The sequence below is a fragment of the Rattus rattus genome, chromosome 10, assembly GCF_011064425.1.
Source record: "Rattus rattus isolate New Zealand chromosome 10, Rrattus_CSIRO_v1, whole genome shotgun sequence".
Lineage (NCBI taxonomy): Eukaryota > Metazoa > Chordata > Mammalia > Rodentia > Muridae > Rattus > Rattus rattus.
The window spans coordinates 39,852,656-39,874,889 of record NC_046163.1 but is presented as its reverse complement, the minus strand read 5'-3'; the positions used below and the strand labels follow the sequence as shown (position 1 = coordinate 39,874,889).

Below are 22,234 nucleotides of genomic sequence, written 5' to 3'. Positions count from 1 at the left end.
TTGCACACTGACTGTTCTACATAAGATTTGACTGGCCTAACAGGTAGATAATGTGTGTTGTTCTTATTTAACAGTTCTCTGCAGCTGCTGTGTCTCTAGCCTTTGTTTCCCTGTCTCCATAGATGGCGTTCACACCTCTTACTCTTGTGAGTGAAAACCCACCATGGGCTTTAGAAATTGTTGTTTTTAAACTACCCATTCAAAGGGGGGTGGATATCCAAGGTGACTGGCCAGGTATTTGCCATCTCAAGTGGTCTTGAGATTTCTATGCATCCCAGGCTGGCCTTAAACTTGAACTGTCCTTTTGAGAATTTCATACATGAGTACTGCATTCACAGCATTTCCACTTTTTCTCTCTTGCAAATTTCTCTTGTCCCATCATATTCATGATTTCTTCTTTAACTAGTCCCCCCACTTCTCTCTGTTTTACACACACACACACACACACACACACACACAGAGCTGAGCCCATTTAGTACTGCTAGTGTGTATCTATGTTCCAGGCTGACCACTGGAATTGGGTAACCTATTAGGAGTCCACTCCTGGAGAAGATTGATTTTGCTTATACCTGCTTTTACAGTTGGAAATTGTACTGGCTTAGAAAGTTGTTAGTGATAGGTCCTCCTCTAAGGTTCATGACCTTACCGGCCATGGGGAGTTGATTAGATTTACAGTAGCAGGCATACATTTCTTCCTACTGAGCAGGCATTGTTCAGTTAGATATTGTTACGCCAAAATGCTAGTGCTACTATTACACCATTGGGGATGTCGTTCTCTGCTGGCCATTGTTGTGGTTCGTTGGCTTTATATTTGGGTAGGACTGTTGAAAACCTTTCTCCCCCATAGCTTACATAGCACATTCCAGGGCTAGGAGAATCAGTTTTCAGAAAGAGAACTTTTACTCCTCTTGCTTTAATTTCCAAAGTGTCAAGAAGTTTAAAAAGGTATATAGTGTACACTTGTGTCACTGCATCTTGTTTGAGATGGTTAGCATTTCCTTCTGAAACCTATAGGCAATGAGGACTGGGAGAAGCTGTGACTTCCTCTCTGTCATCCATTAATAACTGAACTGGAACTTTGCTCTTGTAATTCTATTGCTGTTTGGCTGAGAATACTTGCTGCATATGTCTTTAGCATTCTCTGCCAATATATATTTTAAAATTTCGAAAATTATTAGGAACAAGTTGGGTAGATACAGTATTTGTCTTCAAAAAGATTTTTGTAACTATAGGCACAACAAAGCAAGAACAGACAGCTTGCCTACCACCTTTTCTTAACAGTGGGGTTTAGATAAGTATTTTCCACAAATGAAGCACATACAACTATTACCTAGTAATTTACCATTTATCTTGATTCTTTTCATGATATTTAAACCTATATTTTACAAAGTAAAACTTTAAATATATAAAGACATTCCAGGGCAATTGGGTAAATGGATTTTCCAAATATTTCTTAAAAATTTTAATACCTGTCTTGCATATAGATAAAAACTTAATTGTAATACTGTATATTTTAATAAACTAATTTACTAGGTTATTAAGAAGTTCTAAAGATTAGAGTTATTTTTATAATTAAATTTCACCTACCTGGAGGAAACTATTGATTGAATGTTTATTGTAATCATTATTGCTTGAATGGCCTAATTTTCCCTCATGTTGCAATCAATTAGCCAATATATTTTCATGAAACTCTCTTAAGAAATGCTGCTTGTTTAATACCTTTGCTCTTGCACAACACCAGTAATTTCATTTTCCTTTGGGGCATACAGCTGTTCCCAGCCTACTCAGTGCCATGTCAGGGCATAAAATCATCTTGACAGAAAGCTCTAAATTATAAATAGTCACACGATGACATTCAGCTTGGGAGGTGCATTTATAAAAGGAGTTATTAAGCAAAATGTCATTCCAACCCATTACTAGAATTAGAATGCCTTATATTTTTGCTGCCATTTTTTTGGTACTGCGATAGTATTTGTAAATGTGAGCATTTAAATGGTTAGGGCTATGAAATGTCCAAAAATATAAAGTCACAGCAAAACTATCAAAGAAGTGGTTTCTAGAGTTTTCTTCAGTTACTAATGTTTTTTTATTCATATTTTGTACCAAGAAGACCACTGAAAATTTAGGGTTAATATTGTCAGGCAAAAGTACAATAAATTTGCCTTTGACATCTTAATTGGCTTTTATTTGTGGTTATAGCCTCTGGCAACTCATCACGATTTAAGTACAGCGCACATTCTGATTTGCTGCACCCAGGAGCTTGGCCGTGTAGGCAGCAGAGATCTGAAGAGTGCAGAAACACAGAGCAAGATGCAGCTTCTTCATATTGAAACACTTTCCTTATGAAGGAGAGAGCAGATTTCCTTACTATGTCAACTAAAGCTGGCCTGTTAAGAACTTGTCTTTTAGCCTTCTTTCTCCAGGGTTGCCTAACAACTTGGGTTTAGCACTGTTAACGTCAAGCTTTAGCATGAGAATCTCCAGTGTAGTTAGGTCTGCTGGGCCCAATGCAGAAACTTACTCTAATCAAACATCCTGCTGTAAAATTTATTTACCAACTCTGTAGTCCTAATAATTTTCCATACATATAGTGCCAAAAATACTTAATATGTGAATAAATAGAAGAACCAAAAGTTTATTTATACAATTTAGTAGAAGCAACTTGAGTATATTGGGTATTTAATATATTGTATATTCTTTCCTGTTGTAAATGTTAGTTATATGTTACTTGAAATTAGTGTTTGACCTTTGAATACAGAATTCTGTCACCTTCTTACACATCTATTTTAGAAGTCCTATGGAAGTCATATGAAAATCTATTTTTAACCCAAGGAAGGTACTTTTCTTTGTCATAATTATGTACCCTTATAAAGAAGATTTAACATTTTAGGAGCTTGTTGCTAAAAACCATCTTGTATTTTATAATTCTTATAAACCTGGATGGTTTGCACACAAAAGAAAGTCTTTATGTTTACCCATGTAAACAGGGAAATCAGGGATGGTAAGATCTTGTTTATAGTCGTCACATGAGAAAATTTAGAGTATTGCAGATCTGAGATTGGCATGCTGAAATGTTAAATAATAGTAACCTCTAACCCATGGCTATGCCTGCATATGTTCGTGTGTGTGTATGTGTGATGATTCACTTCACGTAAGCCCATAGCCCTAACCTAGTCATCCTGTCTGTTTACCTTGTTTTATTCAGTGGGGCAAAAAAGTACCCGAGTGTAGAGTCTATTTCATTCTTCTACACTGGCTTTTGATCACATTTCTCCTTTGATCACAGTCCTTCTGAACAGAGGTGTTTTCTTACCAGGCCTTTTCCAGCTTAGCAACCTTCATTTCTCCTTTAGACATGCCTTGAAATGGCATCATAAGTTTATTCTTTCCATTCTCAATTTCTGTCTCTCCAAAGTGATTTCTGTCAAAGGTTCAATGTTCTGAGTTGTTCTCTTGGCTACTTAATCACTGGAGCCACTTAGCTTTGAAAGTGCCTGGTGGGAAAGAAAGAATGTTGCTCTGGCACATGTAGGTCATTTCAGTTGACTTGTCATTTCTTATTCCTCATAGTATTGTTCAAAATGGTGTAAAAATACAGGATTTTAGGGTTTTTCTAAATAAGCTTTAACTTAATTTTAAGCCATTTTAAGAAACTTCTGATACTTATTCAGATCCTTGCTTTACAAAATGTGTGTGTTTGTGCGTGCACACACATGTTGATAATAGAGCAGAAAGGAATGCAGATCCTGTCAACCTTAACTTTTTGTCAGATATTACTATCCTCTATTATGTACCAGGCATAGTGCTTGCCACTGAAGGCCTCAGTTAATAGACCGAGATACTTGTGGGAGAGATTAAGGTTTTACCAGTGAAGAGATTCTCTTAAGCTAAGCATGGTGTTGTGTGACTATAATCCCAGTATTCAAGAGACAGAAGCAGGAAGATTGCAGGAAGGTGGAAGCCAGCCTGGTTAGCAGAGTTTATTCCAGTCAAGTCAAGTTTATGAAATGACACCCAATGTTACTCTCCTAACACTACTTCCTTTAGAAAAAAATACCTTTAGTGAGTTGGTATGAGAATGTATGTTTGAAGGAACATCTTATGATTTTTAAGCTATGCCTTTTCTAATAATTCTCTTTTCTGTTTTTTCATAATGATGTCATTGGGTATTTCTAAAGCTTAGTGGGGCACGGTAGACTGAACATTAGATTAGTTTCTTTAGTTACTCTGGGTGGTGCTTTCACTGTTGACTTGTATTGACTGCTGGAGTACATCATCGTCATCAGAAATCATCTTAGTAGCAATTCTATGTGACAGGGTTTCCAACATTGAATAATAATCACACTGTTGACTATTCCAGCATTGTGTAAATGCATTAAAACTAATTAAATGCAGACTCCTCCGTACTTTAACTCTGATGACCACAGTGAAGCTAGTAGATGTAAATTATAAAAAGTAAAATATGTATTTGCCATATTCATTTCATATTATGAATAGCTTCCAGAAACTAAATTGTTGAACTTGACTGTTAAAGTTGTCTGGGTAATTTCTTTAGTTTGTTTACTTGTTTGTGTGTGCTTTGGCATGTTTATGAGGCTGTGTGTCTTCACATGGCTCAGTTTTCCCCAAACACCTTTTCAAACAACTCCAAAAACGTGGTATGTAATTTGACTGTGGGCAATATAACCTCACATTTATATAATATTTATTTATCTCTTTATGTTCGGTTTTCAAATGAAGAACTGTTTGTTTCTAAATATAGTAATTTAGCAAATGTTGTCACCACCATTGTATAACAATAATTCGTTATGAGTGAGCAGCTAGATTACCAGAATGTACTTCTAGCCAGACTTTTAAACTAGCATAGGAAATACTGAAAAAAATAAATCAAGGTAATACCAAGAATACTTCTTTTTCACTTTGAGAAATACTATGAAAATTTAATGTCTGCATATAAAAGTCGGTTTATATATGACATTGACAAGTAAAAAGGACCAACAATTGTTACAGTATTAATCACTCAATCATTGTATGAATATAAATGAATATAGTGGAAAATAATGATCAAATTAATTATTGAATAATTCACTCTTACTTTTGTGAAATAACTTAAGCACTTAATAGAATTATAAAAAATCATATTAGATTCTTTCTGGTAATTTTTATGTTCTCAATTCTTTATAAGAGAAAATAAAGGCAATATTTTATTGTATGATGTAAGTACACAGGCATTAAAAACAGTACAAAGAGGACAGTAGTGAACACAGAGACTCATAACTGCTCACAGTGCTGAGAATGTGTAATATACCCCTAAATGGGACATTAACATGTTCTACCAACTCACAGTTTAAGAAATGGTATGGAAGAGGGAACAGAATGAATGTAAGTAGGAGTAGCTGAAGAATTGTTTGAAATCCTATTCTTTTTTTTAAATTTTTTCTTTACTTTTATTGTATTTTTAATTTACATTTCAAATGTTATCCCCTTTCCTGCTTTTCCCTCCTCAAACCCCTATCCCATCCCCCCTCTACCTGCTTCTATGAGGGTGCTCCCTTACCCACCCACCCACTCACCGACCCACCCACTCCCTCCCGCCTCCTCACCCTGGCATTCCCCTACCTTGGGGCATTGAGCTTTCACAGGACCAAAGGCCTCTCCTCCTATTCATGCCAGACAATGCCATCCTCTGCTACATATGCAGCTGGAGCCATGGGTTCCTCCATGTGTTCTCTCTGGTTGGTGGTTTAGTCCCTGCGAGCCCTGGAGGGGTTCTTGTTGATCAATATTGTTGTTCTTTCTATGGGGTTGCAACCCCTTCAGCTCCTTCAATCCTTTCTCTAACTCCTCCATTGGGGACCCCATGCTCAGTCCAATGGTTGGCTGCAAGCATCTGCCTCTGTATTTGTCAGGCTCTGGCAGAGCCTCTCAGGAGACAGCTAAATCCTATTTTCATTTCATTCATGTGTGCAAAGCAGTGGAAGTTACCTGCTCAAGGATCTGCAAAAATCAAAATCCAGTACTGCTTTGGAGGACCTCAGGTGGCCCCAGACCTAGTTGATCTGTTATTTGATCTAGCACCTAGTTGATGCTAGAAGAAAATCACTTTTTTTTTTGATGTATTTATTTGAGTTCTTGCAGGAAGACTGGTTTGACTGGGTGGGTTATTAAGAAGTGAAAGAAAAGGTTGCTAGGAGATTGTTCAGTAGATAAGAGATTATTGCTCTTCCAGAAGACCTGAATTTGTTTCCCCTAATCCATATGGAAACTGCCAACCATTATAAAAGTCTCCTTTCAGAGCATTGATGTCTTCTTCTGGCTTCTGCAGGCTCCTGAATATGTGTGATGCACATAAACTAACTAGCTAGCTAGTTAACACACACACAGTCATATGCATAAAATAGTGAACTAAAAAGAAGACTATGTGGAGTTGGAAGAGGAGAGTGATCTGATCAACAAACATTGTGTATATGAATGAAATTCTCAAAAAATAAGTAAAAATGTACTTTAAAATAGCAAAAGAAAATACTGTAAAGCTTTGAAATCATTGCTCTGAAGGACTATATATAGTTTATATTACTTTATAAGGATAATAGATTTGTATTAGACTCAGGATTATAAGGATAGTGGTCAGGGCTAGTGCTGTTGATTACTGGGTAAGGTAACTGAGGGAAATGAATTTGTCTTTTCGAAGGAATTATCATTATACAGAATTGCAAAGATTTGTGGTATATGCAACAATAGGATATCCCCAAGTATATCTAGCGAAGTACATCCTTCCCTGGCTAGATATGAGGGAAAACCCGTGTGTGTTCCTCAGGTGCCCTTTACTAAGTTATAAGACAAACCTAGTCATTTGGATGGGGGCACCCAAAACAAACCAACAAGCAAATCTCCGACAGTGTTTAGGCATAGGCAGGCTACAGAGCCATGCTGGTAGCAGTCTGCTTCTAGAGAGTCGGCATTCGTTCCAGTGCTGAGGAAATGCACTGTGGTATTTGATGATGAATATTGGCTATTTGATTAGGGAGGAACAAATGAAACTAAGGTCTTTTGATTTTGTAACAGAGATGCATAAACCTGTTTTTATTCTTCAGTATGGCCATCTCTAAGAAAAGACATGAATTTCTGTGACTTCCCAGTTTAAATCCTTCAGAGACCTTACCAGTGCTTATGAAACTCTTGTGAATGTTCCCTTTGAGAGGCAAATGGGATGCCAGAACACTGAACAATGAATGTCTAGTATTTGATAGAACTTGAGTAATTTTCTAATCTAGCAGACCTCTAATTAGATGAATCTGGGCACAGCTTTGCAGTAAGTAGGTATTTTTAACCTTTGGTGTACTCTACGATGGCACTTTGAGGACTTCTGGTAGGGAACAAGTTAGAAGACCAGAAAACTCTGACTCCATACAAACAATTGTGTTCAGTTACTGGGCCTTGATCCATGATAACATCCTGCTGTTCATGGGGTGTTGTAGTGAGTAGGACCATTAAATCCACACTGATGGGTACATGATAGTATACCTAATTTAAGTCATGTAGAAATGGTACTTCAAGCTGTATCCCAGGATTTTGTTTGTTTTTTTTTTTAAATTGAATTCCAAAAACAATTTGTAAAGAGCATGAATATTTCAGGTTTTCTTTTTCAAACCTGAGTCATAGATGATGCATTTCAAGCCAAGTTAAGGTTTGATTATTCTACACTTCATGGCTCTTTAAAATTCTAGTTGCTATAACAACTTTGATATTTCTTTATTATTTTTAGCACATCAGTTGCCATAACAATAAGATACCTCAAAAAATAGCAATTTTTTTTATAATGGAAAACTTCCTTTCAATTAAAAATGAGGTTAAATGAACATTTCTTTCCTTTAATGTTAATCTGTTATTTAAAATGTGATGTTCACACATCTTTGTCCATACAATTCTGTAGACTTTTTTTTCAAGAGATGTTACATGGTTAACCTTTCTCACCATGATTTTACTGTACAAAACTTGAAGGAAAATGACCATTTCATCTTCTTTCTCTGAGCTAATATTAATTTTGTTAAAATTTCATTTAAAAATTGTGCTGAATAATTTAATTTTCAGATGAATTATTCCCTAACAGAAGGAAAACTCTCAGATATGAGACGTAAGAAAGCTAATGGCCCACTTCACTCATCCAGAAGTGGCCGGTGGTCTAGGACTCAGCTGTGACACTCCGAGAGGAGCACTTCTAAGTAGTCTTTGAGAAAGAGTTATTGTAAGCTTTGTCTTCAGGTATTATACCTTTAGGAAACTACAAACAGGAGCTTAAAAGAGGAAGTAGAAGACATTATTCTATGTTATGCATAGAAAGTCAAAATGAGGGAAGATGTTTATTAATTTTAGTACCCTGTCATTTGTAAAATTAAACAGTTCGGTCTCTATGTCCTTCCTCTATTGCCCCTGCTGTCTTTAACACACACGCTTCAGTTGCAAAGGTACGATCATGTCAGAAGACAGTGTACTGATGGATGTTAACAGTGAGGATCACACACTGTTGGGCAAATATTAAATGAGCATTCATTGAGGGCATGTGAAATCACAGGTTCATGGGTATTTTGGATGTGATTTACACAAAGCTTAAGTGTATTATGTCATTATTTTTGCTCATGATATGCTCATGATCTACACATTTTACATACGGTGTTGTTATGCTTCCCGAATGTCCTTTTATTTACACAGATCTTGAGTTTGCATGAATACCCAGGGATACATACACTTACATACACATATTCATATGTGTGTGCATAAGCACACCATTGATCCAGCTGCCATTGTTATAATTCAGCAAAAATTATTTTTTTTTTTTTATGTTTTAGGACTTTGTGTAAAGTGTGCCCTTTGAGGCATGACTTTCCCCTTAGTGTTTAGGCTCTCCGTGTTGTTTTGCTAGTTTTATTCCTTTTTGTTACTCTAAGCAGCAGACCACAGTGACCACACATCACAGTGTCTTCAAGCATATACCCATTGACGGGTGTGTTTGCTGCTTCTAGTTTGGGCTGTGTAGTTTGAATATGCTACCAGGAACTTTTTTGTGCAAGGCTTGATTATCTTATAGTTATTCTGTGGGTTGTTGGCATGTCTTTTGGATTTAGATGGTAGGCCATAGAGTAGCTTTATTTAATACCATGAGGATTTTTAAAGTGTTTGTCACAGGGCTGGAGAGATGGCTCAGTGATTAAGAGCACCCGACTACTCTTCCAGAGGTCCTGAGTTCAATTCCCAGCAACCACATGGTGGCTCACAACCATCTGTAAAGAGATCCGATGCCCTCTTCTGGTGTGTCTGAAGACAGCTACAGTGCACTTATATATAATAAATGAATAAATCTTAAAAAAAAAAGTGTTTGTCACAGTTTCCAAGTTTTGACCATTTTATACCACTACCACCACCACCACCACCACCACCACCACCACCACCACCACCACCCACCACCACCACCACCACCACCACCCACCACTACCCACCACCACCTCCACCACCACTCACCATCACCACCCACCACCACCACCACCCACCACTCCCCACCACCACCCACCACCACTCACCATCACCACCACCACCACCACCACCAGCCTGTAAACATTTCCGTTGTTTTTGCAATCTTATCAAAAAAATTTATTACCGGTTTGATAATTTTAGCCACTGTAGTAAGTACATTGGTAACTTACTATTGTTTGATTTTTGCCTTAAAAAACTAATGACTTGAAGTAAGCACCTTTCACTCCTGTCCCTAAATGTTGCACTCCTGTCCCTAAATGTTGTATATACTCATGTCACCATGTGGTGCTTTGAGTCATGTTGTAGTCTGATCAATCTCTCTCTCTCTCTCTCTCTCTCTCTCTCTCTCTCTCTCTCTCTCTCTCTCTCTCTCTCTGTGTGTGTGTGTGTGTGTGTGTGTGTGTGTGTGTGTGTGTGTGTGTAAAATTAGGGAACTCTTAGATATGAGATTTAAGAGAGCTTGGCATTTTTCTATGTTATTTTGAAATGCACTTCTAATGTTTTAGTCATACTAAAAATGGTGCCATTTCACTTACCCAGAAATAACTGGCAATCTTTGAAAAGTTGGCCTTTCCTGGTGGTGCATATATTTAAAAATGCTTTTTTCTAATTAAAAAAATTAAGCAGCAAAATACATTTCCGTGATATGTACTCACTTTGCTGGGCAATGATAGCACATGAAAACTTAGTTCCTCTATGGTGTTATCACTTAGTACTCACTGACTGACAACTTCCCATCTCCCTATAACTGTTGCCAGTCCCTGAGAACCACAATTGAACTCAGTCTCTATTGTGATCATATTGTAGATGATTTGTATTTTTTATTTTTTATTGGATATTTTATTTATTTACATTTTGAGTGTTAACCTCATTCTTAATTTCCCCTCTGGAAACCCCCATCCCATCCCTCCTCTTCCTGCTTCTGAGAGTGCTCTCCCACCCACTTCCTCTTGCCTCCCTGGCCTGGCATTCCCTAGGCTTCAGAGGACCAAGGACCTGTGATCTCATTGATGCCCTACAAGGCCATCCTCTTCTACATATGCGGCTGGAGCCATGGGCCCCCCATGTGTACTCTTTGGCCTGTGGTTTAGTCCCTGGGAGCTTTGTGGGGTCTGGATGGTCGATATCGTTGTTCTTCCTATGATGCAAACCCCTTTAGCTCCTTCAGTCCTTTCTCTAACTCTTCTGTTGGGAACCTCATTCTCAGTCCATGGGTTGACTGTGAGCATCCACCTTTGTATTTGTCAGGATCTGGCAGAGCCTCTTAGGAGACAAGTGTCAAGTCTATTTTTGTAGCAGCAATTTTCATAAAAATGTCTTTGTTATGTGTGTGTTGTACTTATAATTTCTTTCAGTCTTTAAGCTTGCTGATTTTGTTTATGATGCCCTTTGATAACAATTTTTGAGTACTATTTAATTAAAATTTCTTATTTTTATTAACTTATAAACATTGCTTCTGGGCCATGCTTCTCTAGTGTGTTTCCTTTTGGAAGCTGTTTGTATTTTATTCATATTTGTATTAGATGTTTCATTCCTCTAAGTAAATTTTTATGTGTAGTATGAGGAGGTGACCTTAGTTCATATTTCCCAGTGGGTGTTGAGATTTTTCTAGTGCATAACAATCTCCTTAAGCCCAGGCATGTTTTAGAGTTCTTATTTGAATTCAGTTGACCATAACTCATCTTCCCGTGCATCGTGTCCTGTCCCACAGGTCCATAGTCCATGCTTACTAGGCCTGTCTTGCCTCTAGGTCTTGAAACTTAGGCTGCCAGTTTTCCAATTCTGTTTTTTTATTTTCTTTGGAAGATTGTTTAACAGTAGTTATCTCAAGGTTTTTGTGTTTACATATAGGTTTTATAGTCTGCAGTTGGTTGGTTTTATAGATAAACCTGCCTAGATTTTCATATGAGTATCCAATAGATAAACTGGTGAGAACCTGTTTTTTTCTTTTTAGATAATAACAAGTCTTCAAAAACACAACAATGGTATATCCCTGAATTTACTTAAACCTTTAATTTTGTCTTGGTGAGACTCTGTAATTCTCAGAGTAGAGACATTATTCTGATTTTATTAGCTGTATCCTTGTATTCTACTATATGAGGCTAATGTAAATGGATTATTGTTTTATTATTTTAATTCTATTTTTATTACATGAATATAGCAGTGAAGAGCCTCATATGTTTACAAAGTATTCTTATTTCCTTATGTTTTAATGAGTATAGAGTAGCGATTTTAATATTTCTCACATAGACAGTTAGGCCTTTTGTGAATGACTTCATTTTCTCATTTATTATATTGACTGAGACTTGCAGTGCATGGTGCATAGAAGTAATATGGATCCACATTCTTGTCTAGCCCTATTCTGAAGGAGGAATCAATATTCTCAATATTTCATGTGAAATACCCTACAAGTATATGTCTTTATCAGGTTGAGAAGTTCTCTCTGTGATGTCCATAAGTAAATTTTGTTAATTTTTTTCTATTTAATTAAATATTTAATATGTGATTCACAATAAAGCAATGGTAAGAAAATAAATGTGTGCTGGGCTGTTTAGCACTAATTAATCAGTAGATTATTGTGTGCATCATTTCAGAGCATTTGCTTTCCAGCACGCAGCTCGAGTTGCCACAACGCTATCCTTTATAGTACATTACAAGGTAACTGAACCTGCATTTAGTAGCAGTTGGCATTCTTAAAATAGTCAGCTATTATTGTTTGCTAAAACCCAGGTTTTAAATCATTTTAACTATTGATATAGAATTGGATTTAGGTGAAGTTACAAATTTAATATTTAAATATGTATACAGATGAACTTTTTTTCATTGCAATCTGGTCATATTTTTCTGACTTATTTTTTTTTTTTAGATTTATTTATTTATTATATATAAGTACACTGTAGCTGTCTTCAGATACACCAGAAGAGGGCATCAGATCTCTTTACAGATGGTTGTGAGCCACCATGTGGTTGCTGGGAATTGAACTCATGACCTCTGGAAGAGCAGTCGGGTGCTCTTAACCGCTGAGCCATCTCTCCAGCCCCTTTTTCTGACTTCTTATTGGATGTCTTTGTTATACAAAGGATCTTCAGTAGTTTTATTTATTTTAAAATAAACTAAAGAAACTGTAATTCTTTATACTCATAGACTATACTAGTTGTTTCCAGATGTATTATATAAAGATGATGATAAAAATATACTTGTTAAATTCCTATTCTGTGCCCATTGGTATTAAATCAGCACTTTAGATATAATAGTGAACAAAGTAAGTATTTGCTCCCCCAAGAGGCTTAAACTTCTCAGAAGCCAAATGAATGAAGTAAATAATTACAAACGATGGCAAGTATAGATCTGGTATGGTGCTCTGTGGGAACTGGGAGAAGCTTTCCCTGGGGAGGAAGTCATTGGAAAGATTGCCACTGAATTAATGAGAGAAAGATAGCACACTGGGCAGCCATTGTAGGTCCTGGGAGGTGGAAGGCAGCACAATGGGTTCATCTGAGCCTGGGCTACAGTGATGAGGCATGGAGAGTTCGTGTAACCTGAGCAGCCTAGGAGGACGTGAGATTATACAGTTAAACGGAGACAAGAGTTTATAGAACCTTTTATGAAATACAGAATAAAACAAGTATTTTAAGGAAGAATGTGACATGATTTGGTTTTAATTTTGGAAAAGATACTAATTTTTCTTTTCACATAAGAGACTGAGGGGAAGCCACGATCAACTGAGACCAGATTGGCAGTCTCTGCCGTCATCTAAATACAGTGTTGCTGGCTTTCCTAATGTCATGACAGCAGGGCCTGAGAAATGAGGCAGTTGAGGAACTAAATCTTTTGATTCTTTTTAAAATACCTTAAGAAAAGACATGTACTTCAGCTTCTCCAGAAATTTGCAGTTTTAGTACTACTCATATGGTTCTTTTGTGTCATCATCTCTTACTTATCCTACTTGTCATTAACAGCTAATGTTTTCCTTTACTGTTACATTTCTCTTGCTCTGAGAAGATGCTATGACCAAGGAAACTTAAGGGTTTTGAGGGGACTTCAGTTTCGGAGGTTCAGCTCCTCGCCGTCATGGTAGGGAGCATGGCAGCAGGTAGGCAGATGTGGTGACAGGTCAGTAATGAGAGCTTACGTCTTGATCTAAAAGTACAGGGCAAGTGAGTGGGTTGGGCTTTCGAAACATCGAAGTCTGGCCCCAGTGGCACACCTTTGTCAACAAGGCCAGACCTCATAATCCTTCCTAAACTGTTCTACCAACTAGACCAGTGTGGAAATATGGAGCTATGGAGGGGATTCTGATCCCAACTAGGACATTGTTTGGGTGTTTAAGTAATGAAATAATTATATATATATCTATAGATATATAGATATATATCCACCAATATATATTATGATATAATACCATCGGAATAGAAAATTTCATGCTTCTAATAAATTTTCGCGTGGGCTTTAAAGAAGTCATAATAAAGTGAGACTAGAGACATTTCTGAGAGATTTCCTGTTAGCACCCATCAATTGAAAGGAGGGGGAAGTAGTTGCTAATAATGATCAAAAGGGTGGCAGTGACTCCCATACCCTAAGTTGAGAAGAGTGATTCTTTAACTCAAAAGAAAGCATGGTGCATTGATGAGCTATGGCGGTGTATGCTACTGATCCTTGGTTACTGAAGCTCCAAACTTTGCCTTATTGGAACTCTGGACACCTTGTTGTTGTTGTTGTTGTTGTTGTTGTTAGTGGAAGGAAGGATGGAGACTTAAATTATGTTTCTCACTATGACCTTATATCCTGGAAACCCATGCAGCCATGGGCTGCTTACAATACTTTTAGATTAAAATCCTCTCCAGTATTATATTTGAAAATATGTGGTACCAAAGCAGTTTAGTGCTTGAGTTCCTCTACACGAGGTAGGTTTTTAGATGTGTGCATTTCCTTATAATTCTCTTAATTTTAGGAATAATTAATAACTTTTAATATATGTATATTTTAAAATGATTAAAATTTTTGTAACTTGAGCAGCAATAATGATTAATAGCACTTAATTTTTAAAAGCATTGTTTAGATTCACTTACTTAACTTTACGTGTGATTACATGTGCTTAAGTGTACACAGTGTATGCTGGGAGGGTAGCAGATAGCTCAGAGATGGAGTCTGAGTTTATGCGGGTTCTGAGTCACCATGTGGGTGCTAGGAGCAGCAGTGGGTCCCCCGCAAGAGCCGTAATCTACTGGGGCATTTCTCCAGCCCTAGCACCCGACTTCGAAAATTGTTTTCTAGGAAAACTTAACATTTTACTTTTCTTAGTATAGAATGGATAACATGTCTACATTCACGAATGTTTAGCAGATATAATTTTCTTTTGAATATTTATTGTAATGTTTAAGAATATTCTTATCTCACTTGATTTAAATGACTTTATCTGTTTAAGTACAATATTTCTCTGTAAAATAATATTTTGTAACTTTTATATTACACATATTTACTTTTCAAAACTAAACTATTCATCTTAAGATTTACTATTCTAACTTGTCTAATAAATATTTCTGTTGAGATATGTACTATCTCTCTGTATTTCATTCCACACATGAAGCTTTTAAAAATAACAGTCTTCTAGAACAAAAGCTTAACATGGGGGACAGAATAGACTTTCTGTACTTTATAAACCAGTTTTTGTAAATCCTGGAGAGATCTTTCTAACATATTTCCTATATGGCAGCCGTTAGTAGAAAGAAGAGGATGTGGCTTAGTGATACAGTGAAATGACAGTTTCAATCATTTCTAGTCTCAGTGTCTTAACTGTCGTTGGAGTCAAGGAGAGTTTCTAGTCTCCTCTTTCTCCATTTGTGGAGCACTCACTGTACTTGTTGCCTAGAGATTTACTCTTTTAACTGTATTATATGTGTTAATTTATTAAGAGGGGCAGAGGGAAAGAGAGAAAAGGGAGAGGGAGGAAGGGAAGGGAGGGGTAAGAATAAGGAGAAAAGGAAGGAAGGAGGGAGGGAGCAAAGGAAGGAGAGGGTGCCCTCGAGCTTCTATGAGCATGGTTGTCTAGGGTGCACATGTGGATGTTGGTGGAAAGCCTGCGGGGGTCTGCTCTGTCCTCACACAGTGTCATTGGTGGGCATCAGATGTGTGCTGGCAGAGTTGTTGGTGACGAGTACCTTTTACCTGCTAAGCCATCTCAGGCTTGAGATTTAAGAATTCTATAAAGACAAAAGTATAAAAACTCATAGCAAAATTTTTTTTGTCATATAGGACGCTTTAATGCCCTCTATTAATTTTCCTGATTTGTTTTAATCCTACAGCAATTGTAAATTTTGTTTGGTAGGTTTTTTTTTAATGTATTGAACTATGAGAGATAGGTTTAAAATAAATGAATGATTGCATACAGTATGTAAACCTAGATCAAAATGTTTTAATATACAGAACACTTGAGCAAATATTTATTTTGCTTCTACTAACTTAAATATATGTAATTCAAGCACTGTGGGATGGATTTCTTTAGCTCTGACATGTTTAGTGTAATAAGATACACACAGACTAAGTGTTTCTGTTTATTCTGATGCTCCCTGTCCTTCTGAGATCATATTTGACCCAGGTATTTCTTCAGACAGATCTCCCTCTCATTGTCTAGTCCTGGTTTTCTGTTGTTTAGGTCAGTGTGCTAAGCTCGGCACACTCGTGTGGGTGTGGCAGGTACTGAAGAGACAAGTAGCTGACTTTTAATTTCTAATAAAAATATGACTGTTTTATAGTGAAAAACAGTAGTTATATCAATTTAGTTCATGGGAGACTTGAATAAATGATTTTCAATAATTCATGTTTTCTTTACCGAAGAGTATTACATTACTGCTGACTTTTTAGTGTCATAGTACCTTGTGGTAGTTTAAAGGTATACACCAGTTTTGTTTCCTTAGTACTATTCATAAGAAATAATTTATGCAAATTTAAGGAGAATGCCTCCAGAAATTCTTAAATACCATTTACATATCATGAGGATCGGTCAGTTTCATTGTCTTCTTTTGTCAATCTTGATCGGAGATCGCAGAGTAAGTCTATAAGCCTGCATGTGCCTGGCAACTGTTACCTAGTGACAGTTTCAGCTGCAGTAGCCATTGGCTGTGCTGTTGATTGGGGCAGGAGGACCGAGTCACCTTTCTGATGGTGAGTTCTTCTCCATCAGCTCAGGATGATGGTGAGGAGGAGCAGACACTGGCTCAGGTGGAGGCAGCAAGACTGAGAAAGTGTCAAGAATTTCCCGGCAGCGTTTCGATAGCTGCACCACAGTGAATCGGACTTCTGAGTCAAGCAGCTCAGCCCCGCAGCTGATCAGCGTGAATGTACATGAGAAGCATCACCTTATTCCTGTAACGAGAGAACTGTTTTCTGATAAGTGAAACTCAGCTTGTCCAAGGAAGAATATCCCGTGGCTGACATAAAAGAACTTGCCTGAATGATGTGTCGCTGCACGAGAAAATAACTTTGAGAAGAATGCTTTCTATTAAGCTGCTACATTGTTCCTGAAGGAAATGTTTTCATTTCTAGTGCATGCTATTTCTTCAAAAGCTGTGACAACAAAGAGTGACAAGAGACTCCCTGAATTGCTTGTACTTGGGGAAAAGACTTTGGCAAATGTTAACACGGTACCAGAATGACCTTGGAAGCCTCTCGGATGGATTCTGCTCTGCCACAATCGCAGTATGTCACAGTCCAGGATTTAAATCCATCTTGATGTTTTGAGGTATTTTAAAACAAGACTCTTTCCCAAACTACCTGATGGCCCTGCTTTAATTGTGCTTTTGCTTAAAATAGAGTATAGGAACAGACCAGGCATTTTCTTAACAGATGACTGCTAATAAGTGCAAATATAATAAACGAGGTAATTTTCTACTTTCAAATGTTGTAGTAATGATTGAATGTGTTAGTCATCTAATGGAAATAAGAAGGCTCTAACAAACTGGGGTATGAAGCCCACCAGAAAGACTTGAGTAACAGATAACAGCAGCATCTCCAGTGAAATGTCCTCAGTGTGCAGGGAGGTTTCCATTATGGTCTAAATGTCATCTATATTTATGAGACTTGGGCATTGTTGCAAATGTTAGGAATTACTTCAATCTATATACTTTATTATGCTTTTTATAAGGAAATATCATATCAAATAATAAAAGATATTTCCAGTTGTAGATGCTGAAGTTAATACCAAAGATTCTATTTTGAAATAGAATAGATATAAATTACAGCTGGTGTTAGCAGCACCAGCAACTGGGGTGGTATATGCTGCATGCATATAGATGTTTAAAGAACAAATACAGAATTAGGACTAAAGAACTATTTTTTAGTTTTAGGTGTTGTTACACTAATTCATTGTGTAATATAGTCCCCACCAGAAATTACCTTTTATTCTCAGAAGCATTATATGGAAATCTGGAGCCTGACTTTTACTGCCAGTATACCTCATTGTGTCCATACAAATGAGTCTTTTGGAATTAGACTTGACAGAATTGTTGTTCTGAGCTTTTAAAAAATGAAAGAGAAATGGCTCCTAAAGTTTTCCCATCAGCATCAGATGTGAACCTCTGAGGCCAAGGACACTCTGTCATATGAACTTTTTCTTGGCCTTCTATCTAAAACTAGGATCTTAATTATTTTATTTATAAAATATGAGTGAATTTTCATCGCCCCCCATCACAATTGAAGCAGGAGACCTCAGACAATTTAAGAGTTTCTTTCATTCTAATTGATTTCTAAGAAACTCTTAAGAGAAACATTTCTTCCCCTGATTTTTTTTTACAAATGTAATTTTTTACAGTACTTGCTAGTAAATCTATTTTCTGTAGAAGTGCCTGTATCTGCAAAAGTTTTTTGTAAGCATGGGAGGGAGCTAACCAGAGACCTCTTTTCACCTTTCTAGCTCACCCTCCCCCCCATCCCCCAAGGCTGAGGTGTGTCACTGGTGAACCAAGGCTGATGAAGAGACCTGAGCACACTGTGGGATGCTCAGCCCTCATAGAGGCACTGGCACTTTCTACTGAAGCAGGTTCTGAGACACTGATTTGCAGAGTTTAACAGATGCTGGCCCGGGCACCTGCTTGTTGGAGCCAAAGCTACACATTCCCTTAATTTCAAGCCATGAATGAATCCAGGTGGACTGAATGGAGGATCCTGAACGTGAGCAGTAGCATTGTGAATGTGTCCGAGCATCACTCCTGCCCTCTTGGATTTGGTCACTACAGTGTGGAGGATGTCTGCGTCTTTGAGACAGTTGTCATTGTCTTGCTGACATTTCTGATCATCTCTGGGAATTTAACCGTCATCTTTGTCTTTCACTGTGCTCCGCTGTTACACCATTATACTACCAGCTACTTCATACAGACGATGGCATATGCTGACCTCCTCGTTGGAGTTACCTGCTTGGTTCCTACTCTGTCCCTTCTTCATTACTCTACAGGTGTCCACGAGTCATTGACCTGCCAGGTGTTTGGATATATTATTTCAGTTCTAAAAAGTGTTTCTATGGCATGTCTTGCTTGCATCAGTGTGGATCGATATCTTGCAATAACCAAGCCTCTTTCCTACAATCAACTGGTCACTCCTTGTCGCCTGAGAATTTGCATTATTATGATTTGGATTTACTCCTGCCTAATTTTCTTGCCTTCCTTTTTTGGCTGGGGCAAACCTGGTTACCATGGTGACATTTTTGAATGGTGTGCCACATCTTGGCTTACCAGTGCCTATTTTACTTGCTTTATTGTTTGTTTACTTTATGCTCCTGCTGCCTTGGTTGTCTGCTTCACTTACTTTCACATTTTCAAAATCTGCCGGCAGCACACCAAAGAGATAAATGACCGGAGGGCCCGATTCCCTAGCCACGAGGTAGATGCCTCTAGGGAAGCAGGACACAGCCCTGATCGTCGCTACGCCATGGTTTTATTTAGAATAACTAGCGTGTTTTACATGCTATGGCTTCCGTATATTATTTACTTTCTTCTAGAAAGTTCTCGTGTCTTGGACAATCCAACACTGTCCTTCTTAACCACCTGGCTTGCTATAAGCAATAGTTTCTGCAACTGTGTGATATACAGCCTCTCCAACAGTGTTTTCCGCCTCGGCCTCCGAAGGCTTTCTCAGACAATGTGTACATCTTGCGTATGTGGGAAGGATCAGGAAGCACGAGATCCCAAACCTAGGAGACGGGCAAATTCCTGCTCCATTTGAAGAGAACTACATAGTGAATCAAATGTAACGTGTCAGTGGTTTTGGATTGTATTCTTGATTCATTTGGAAATTTGCCCTAGGGAAATATTTATGTGAATATTTGACCATGAAGTGAAGAATAAGAGTAAAGATCTTTTTTATTTCCTTTTGTACAAGGCACATAAAAGGGAAAGGGTGTGTGAAGAATAATTCATAAGAGAATGACAGCTTGTGAGTGCATGTTCAGTGTTTGACCCTCATCACTGAGCTAGAAGAGGCACTTCACATCTACAAAATGGGAGCAAACCCCTTGGTATCTCTCCTTCGGTGTCCTCTCTGCCTGTGTGTCTGTCTTTTATTTAGTCTTATTCCGTGTTCTAACTTCTTACACTTGTGGGAGTTACTGTTTGCTAAGCTTCCCTTTATGAGAAGTGCTAGGACATACATGTGGGCCAAGTGTCGCCTTACCGTCAGAGTGTTGAGACATGCCAGTCTCCATAAGTTGTGTTGTCTTTAGAGAGGATGCACAGTGTTGCATTTTGTTATTTGTCATACAACCCCTGTGCCCACGGTCTTGTCATCTTCTCCATAGCACAGGTTTCTACTACAGGCAGAAAGGAGCAGAATCTTTTCTTCTGTACAGAGAGCCATTTGGTTTCCTCTCCTTTTCCTCAGCTCCTGCTATTGCTTTTTCAGTTTTTCTCCTGTCCTGTGGGACACATTCTAGAAGTGTCTTAGCAGATGAAAGAATCCTCTGTATAAGGCAGTCAAGATGGTACAAAAGTTGTTTCTCAGACAAGGCAGTCCAGCAGCTAGGAGATTGTATTCAGTACTTCAGTGGAGTTTGAAAACATTTCTACCAGCTTGCTTTGAAGTTAGTTCGTGTGCCTAAAGTAAAGTCCTCTTGGCTATCGTGAAGATTTCTTTTTAAATTTTCCCTATAAAGCCCACAATAATCTAATGCAGGTGTAGATTCCTCACCAGTAATGATGTAGTGTTCTCTGTGCTACCCAGAATGCCCTTTAGAAAAGCCTGACACTGCAGTGATGGCCTAGGTCTGCGGCAGGTCACTGTCACATCCACTACTCATTTGTGTTGTATGTATTTGCATAGTCTATATTTTTTACAAAAATATGTTATATTACATGATCTGTGCCTAATGTTTTCTTAGCACAATTCGTATATCAATGTTGTTTAGGGTGTCAACATTGGAAAACATATATATGGACTAACTTTAAAATGAAAATACTTTGGTGTCTTTGTTATCCAGATATTTATATTAGATGAAGCTGCATTCCTAGTGTTCTGGGAATGTAGTATACTTATAAAAAGCATTTAGATATGTCAGTATTTTGTTTTTTAATGGTCTGTTTTCAAATGCAGAGAAGAACTTATTTTTTAGTGTGCTACTTAAGGGTCACAATAAGTTGGGGGTTTAGGTTCAGCCATAGTAAAGCGGATGCGAGCAGAGCAGTTTATGTTCTTACCCTAAGTTCTTGATGGGAAGAGGTTTGAAAATTTCTATCACATTGCTGAGGATCTTTCTTCCTAGCACTTGAGACTTTTGTGTTCTATGAAAAGTATTTAATGAAGCGTGCCTAAGACTCTGATACCGAAGCCAACCACGTCTGCACACTGGTGTTTGACTTCAGAAGTCTGGTAAAGAAGTGTTGTCACTTTATTAAGGTTGTTCTGAACCCCTGTATATTTTTTAAATATGTAAGAAAGGTTTAAAATAAAGAATAAAATAGTATTCTATATATCAAACCATATTTTGTATCAGTTTACTGAAACACCAGGAATTGATTCCTGGGGAATCAGAATCAGATTGTTCTGTACTTCATAGATGAGGGTTCTGTAGAGTCTTGTTTCCTGTTTGCCAGTGATATCGTAGATGAATTAAGGTGTACAATTTTAAACAGTATTTCTATTTCTTCAAATATAATAAATAAAGTCTTCAACATTATTCATATTATAAGGAACCCACTTTTGTTTTGTTTAATTTAACCTAATTGAGAGGGGCTGAGAAGGTGGCTCGGTGATTGAGAGCACTTAGCACTCTTTCAGAGACTTGAGTTCCATTCTCAGCACCCCATGGGGAAGCCACATCTGTGGCTGCAGCTCTGGAAGAGCTGATATCCTCTTCAGGCCTCTGCAGGCACCCACACGCTTTGGCACACAACTCCATACAGACGTACATGAAACAATAAATGTTCACGGGAGTCTAAAACCTGCACAGGGATTCTGGAGCTAAGCCCTCTCCTGGATTTTCCTCAATTTTAAACGGTTTTCTGCCAGGTTTAACAGTAAGTTTTATGTGTATTATAACATTTAATCCTCTCGATAGCCCTTGCTAACATTACACTTATTATTTCCAGTCTAGAGCTGAGGAAAAGTGATTCACTCAGGATCACTCAACCAATTACAGAGTATTCTGCACACTTCTCTGATGGCTTTGCCTGTGTCTGATGCCAGTGTTCCCCACAGTTGTCTGTACCTGGCCTTAGCTGAGCAG

The 22,234-nt window shown here is 37.8% G+C and overlaps 2 protein-coding genes across 4 annotated transcripts in view; both read left to right on the top strand.

Annotated features, from left to right (window-relative positions):
* Rabgap1l (RAB GTPase activating protein 1 like) overlaps window positions 1-22,234 on the top strand; it is a 558,252-nt gene that overhangs the window by 196,613 nt on the left and 339,405 nt on the right. Inside the window, exon 14 of one of the 3 annotated variants that reach the window (XM_032915699.1) lies at window positions 16,709-17,831. The exons of the other annotated variants lie outside the window; for them this stretch is intronic. Coding sequence (XP_032771590.1) covers window positions 16,709-16,765 — 57 coding nt within the window. The 3' untranslated portion in view covers window positions 16,766-17,831. Of the gene's footprint in view, window positions 1-16,708; window positions 17,832-22,234 lie in introns of those variants that run through there. 3 annotated transcript variants of the gene reach the window in all.
* Window positions 17,860-21,486, top strand: Gpr52 (G protein-coupled receptor 52). Its single transcript, XM_032915706.1, has one exon. The coding sequence runs from the start codon at window positions 18,655-18,657 to the stop codon at window positions 19,738-19,740; it is 1,086 nt and encodes a 361-aa protein (XP_032771597.1). The 5' UTR covers window positions 17,860-18,654; the 3' UTR covers window positions 19,741-21,486.

What these genes read in the sequence shown, in the direction of transcription:
- Gpr52 (XM_032915706.1), top strand. Translation starts at nt 18,655, where the DNA reads ATGAATGAATCCAGGTGGACTGAATGGAGGATCCTGAACGTGAGCAGT.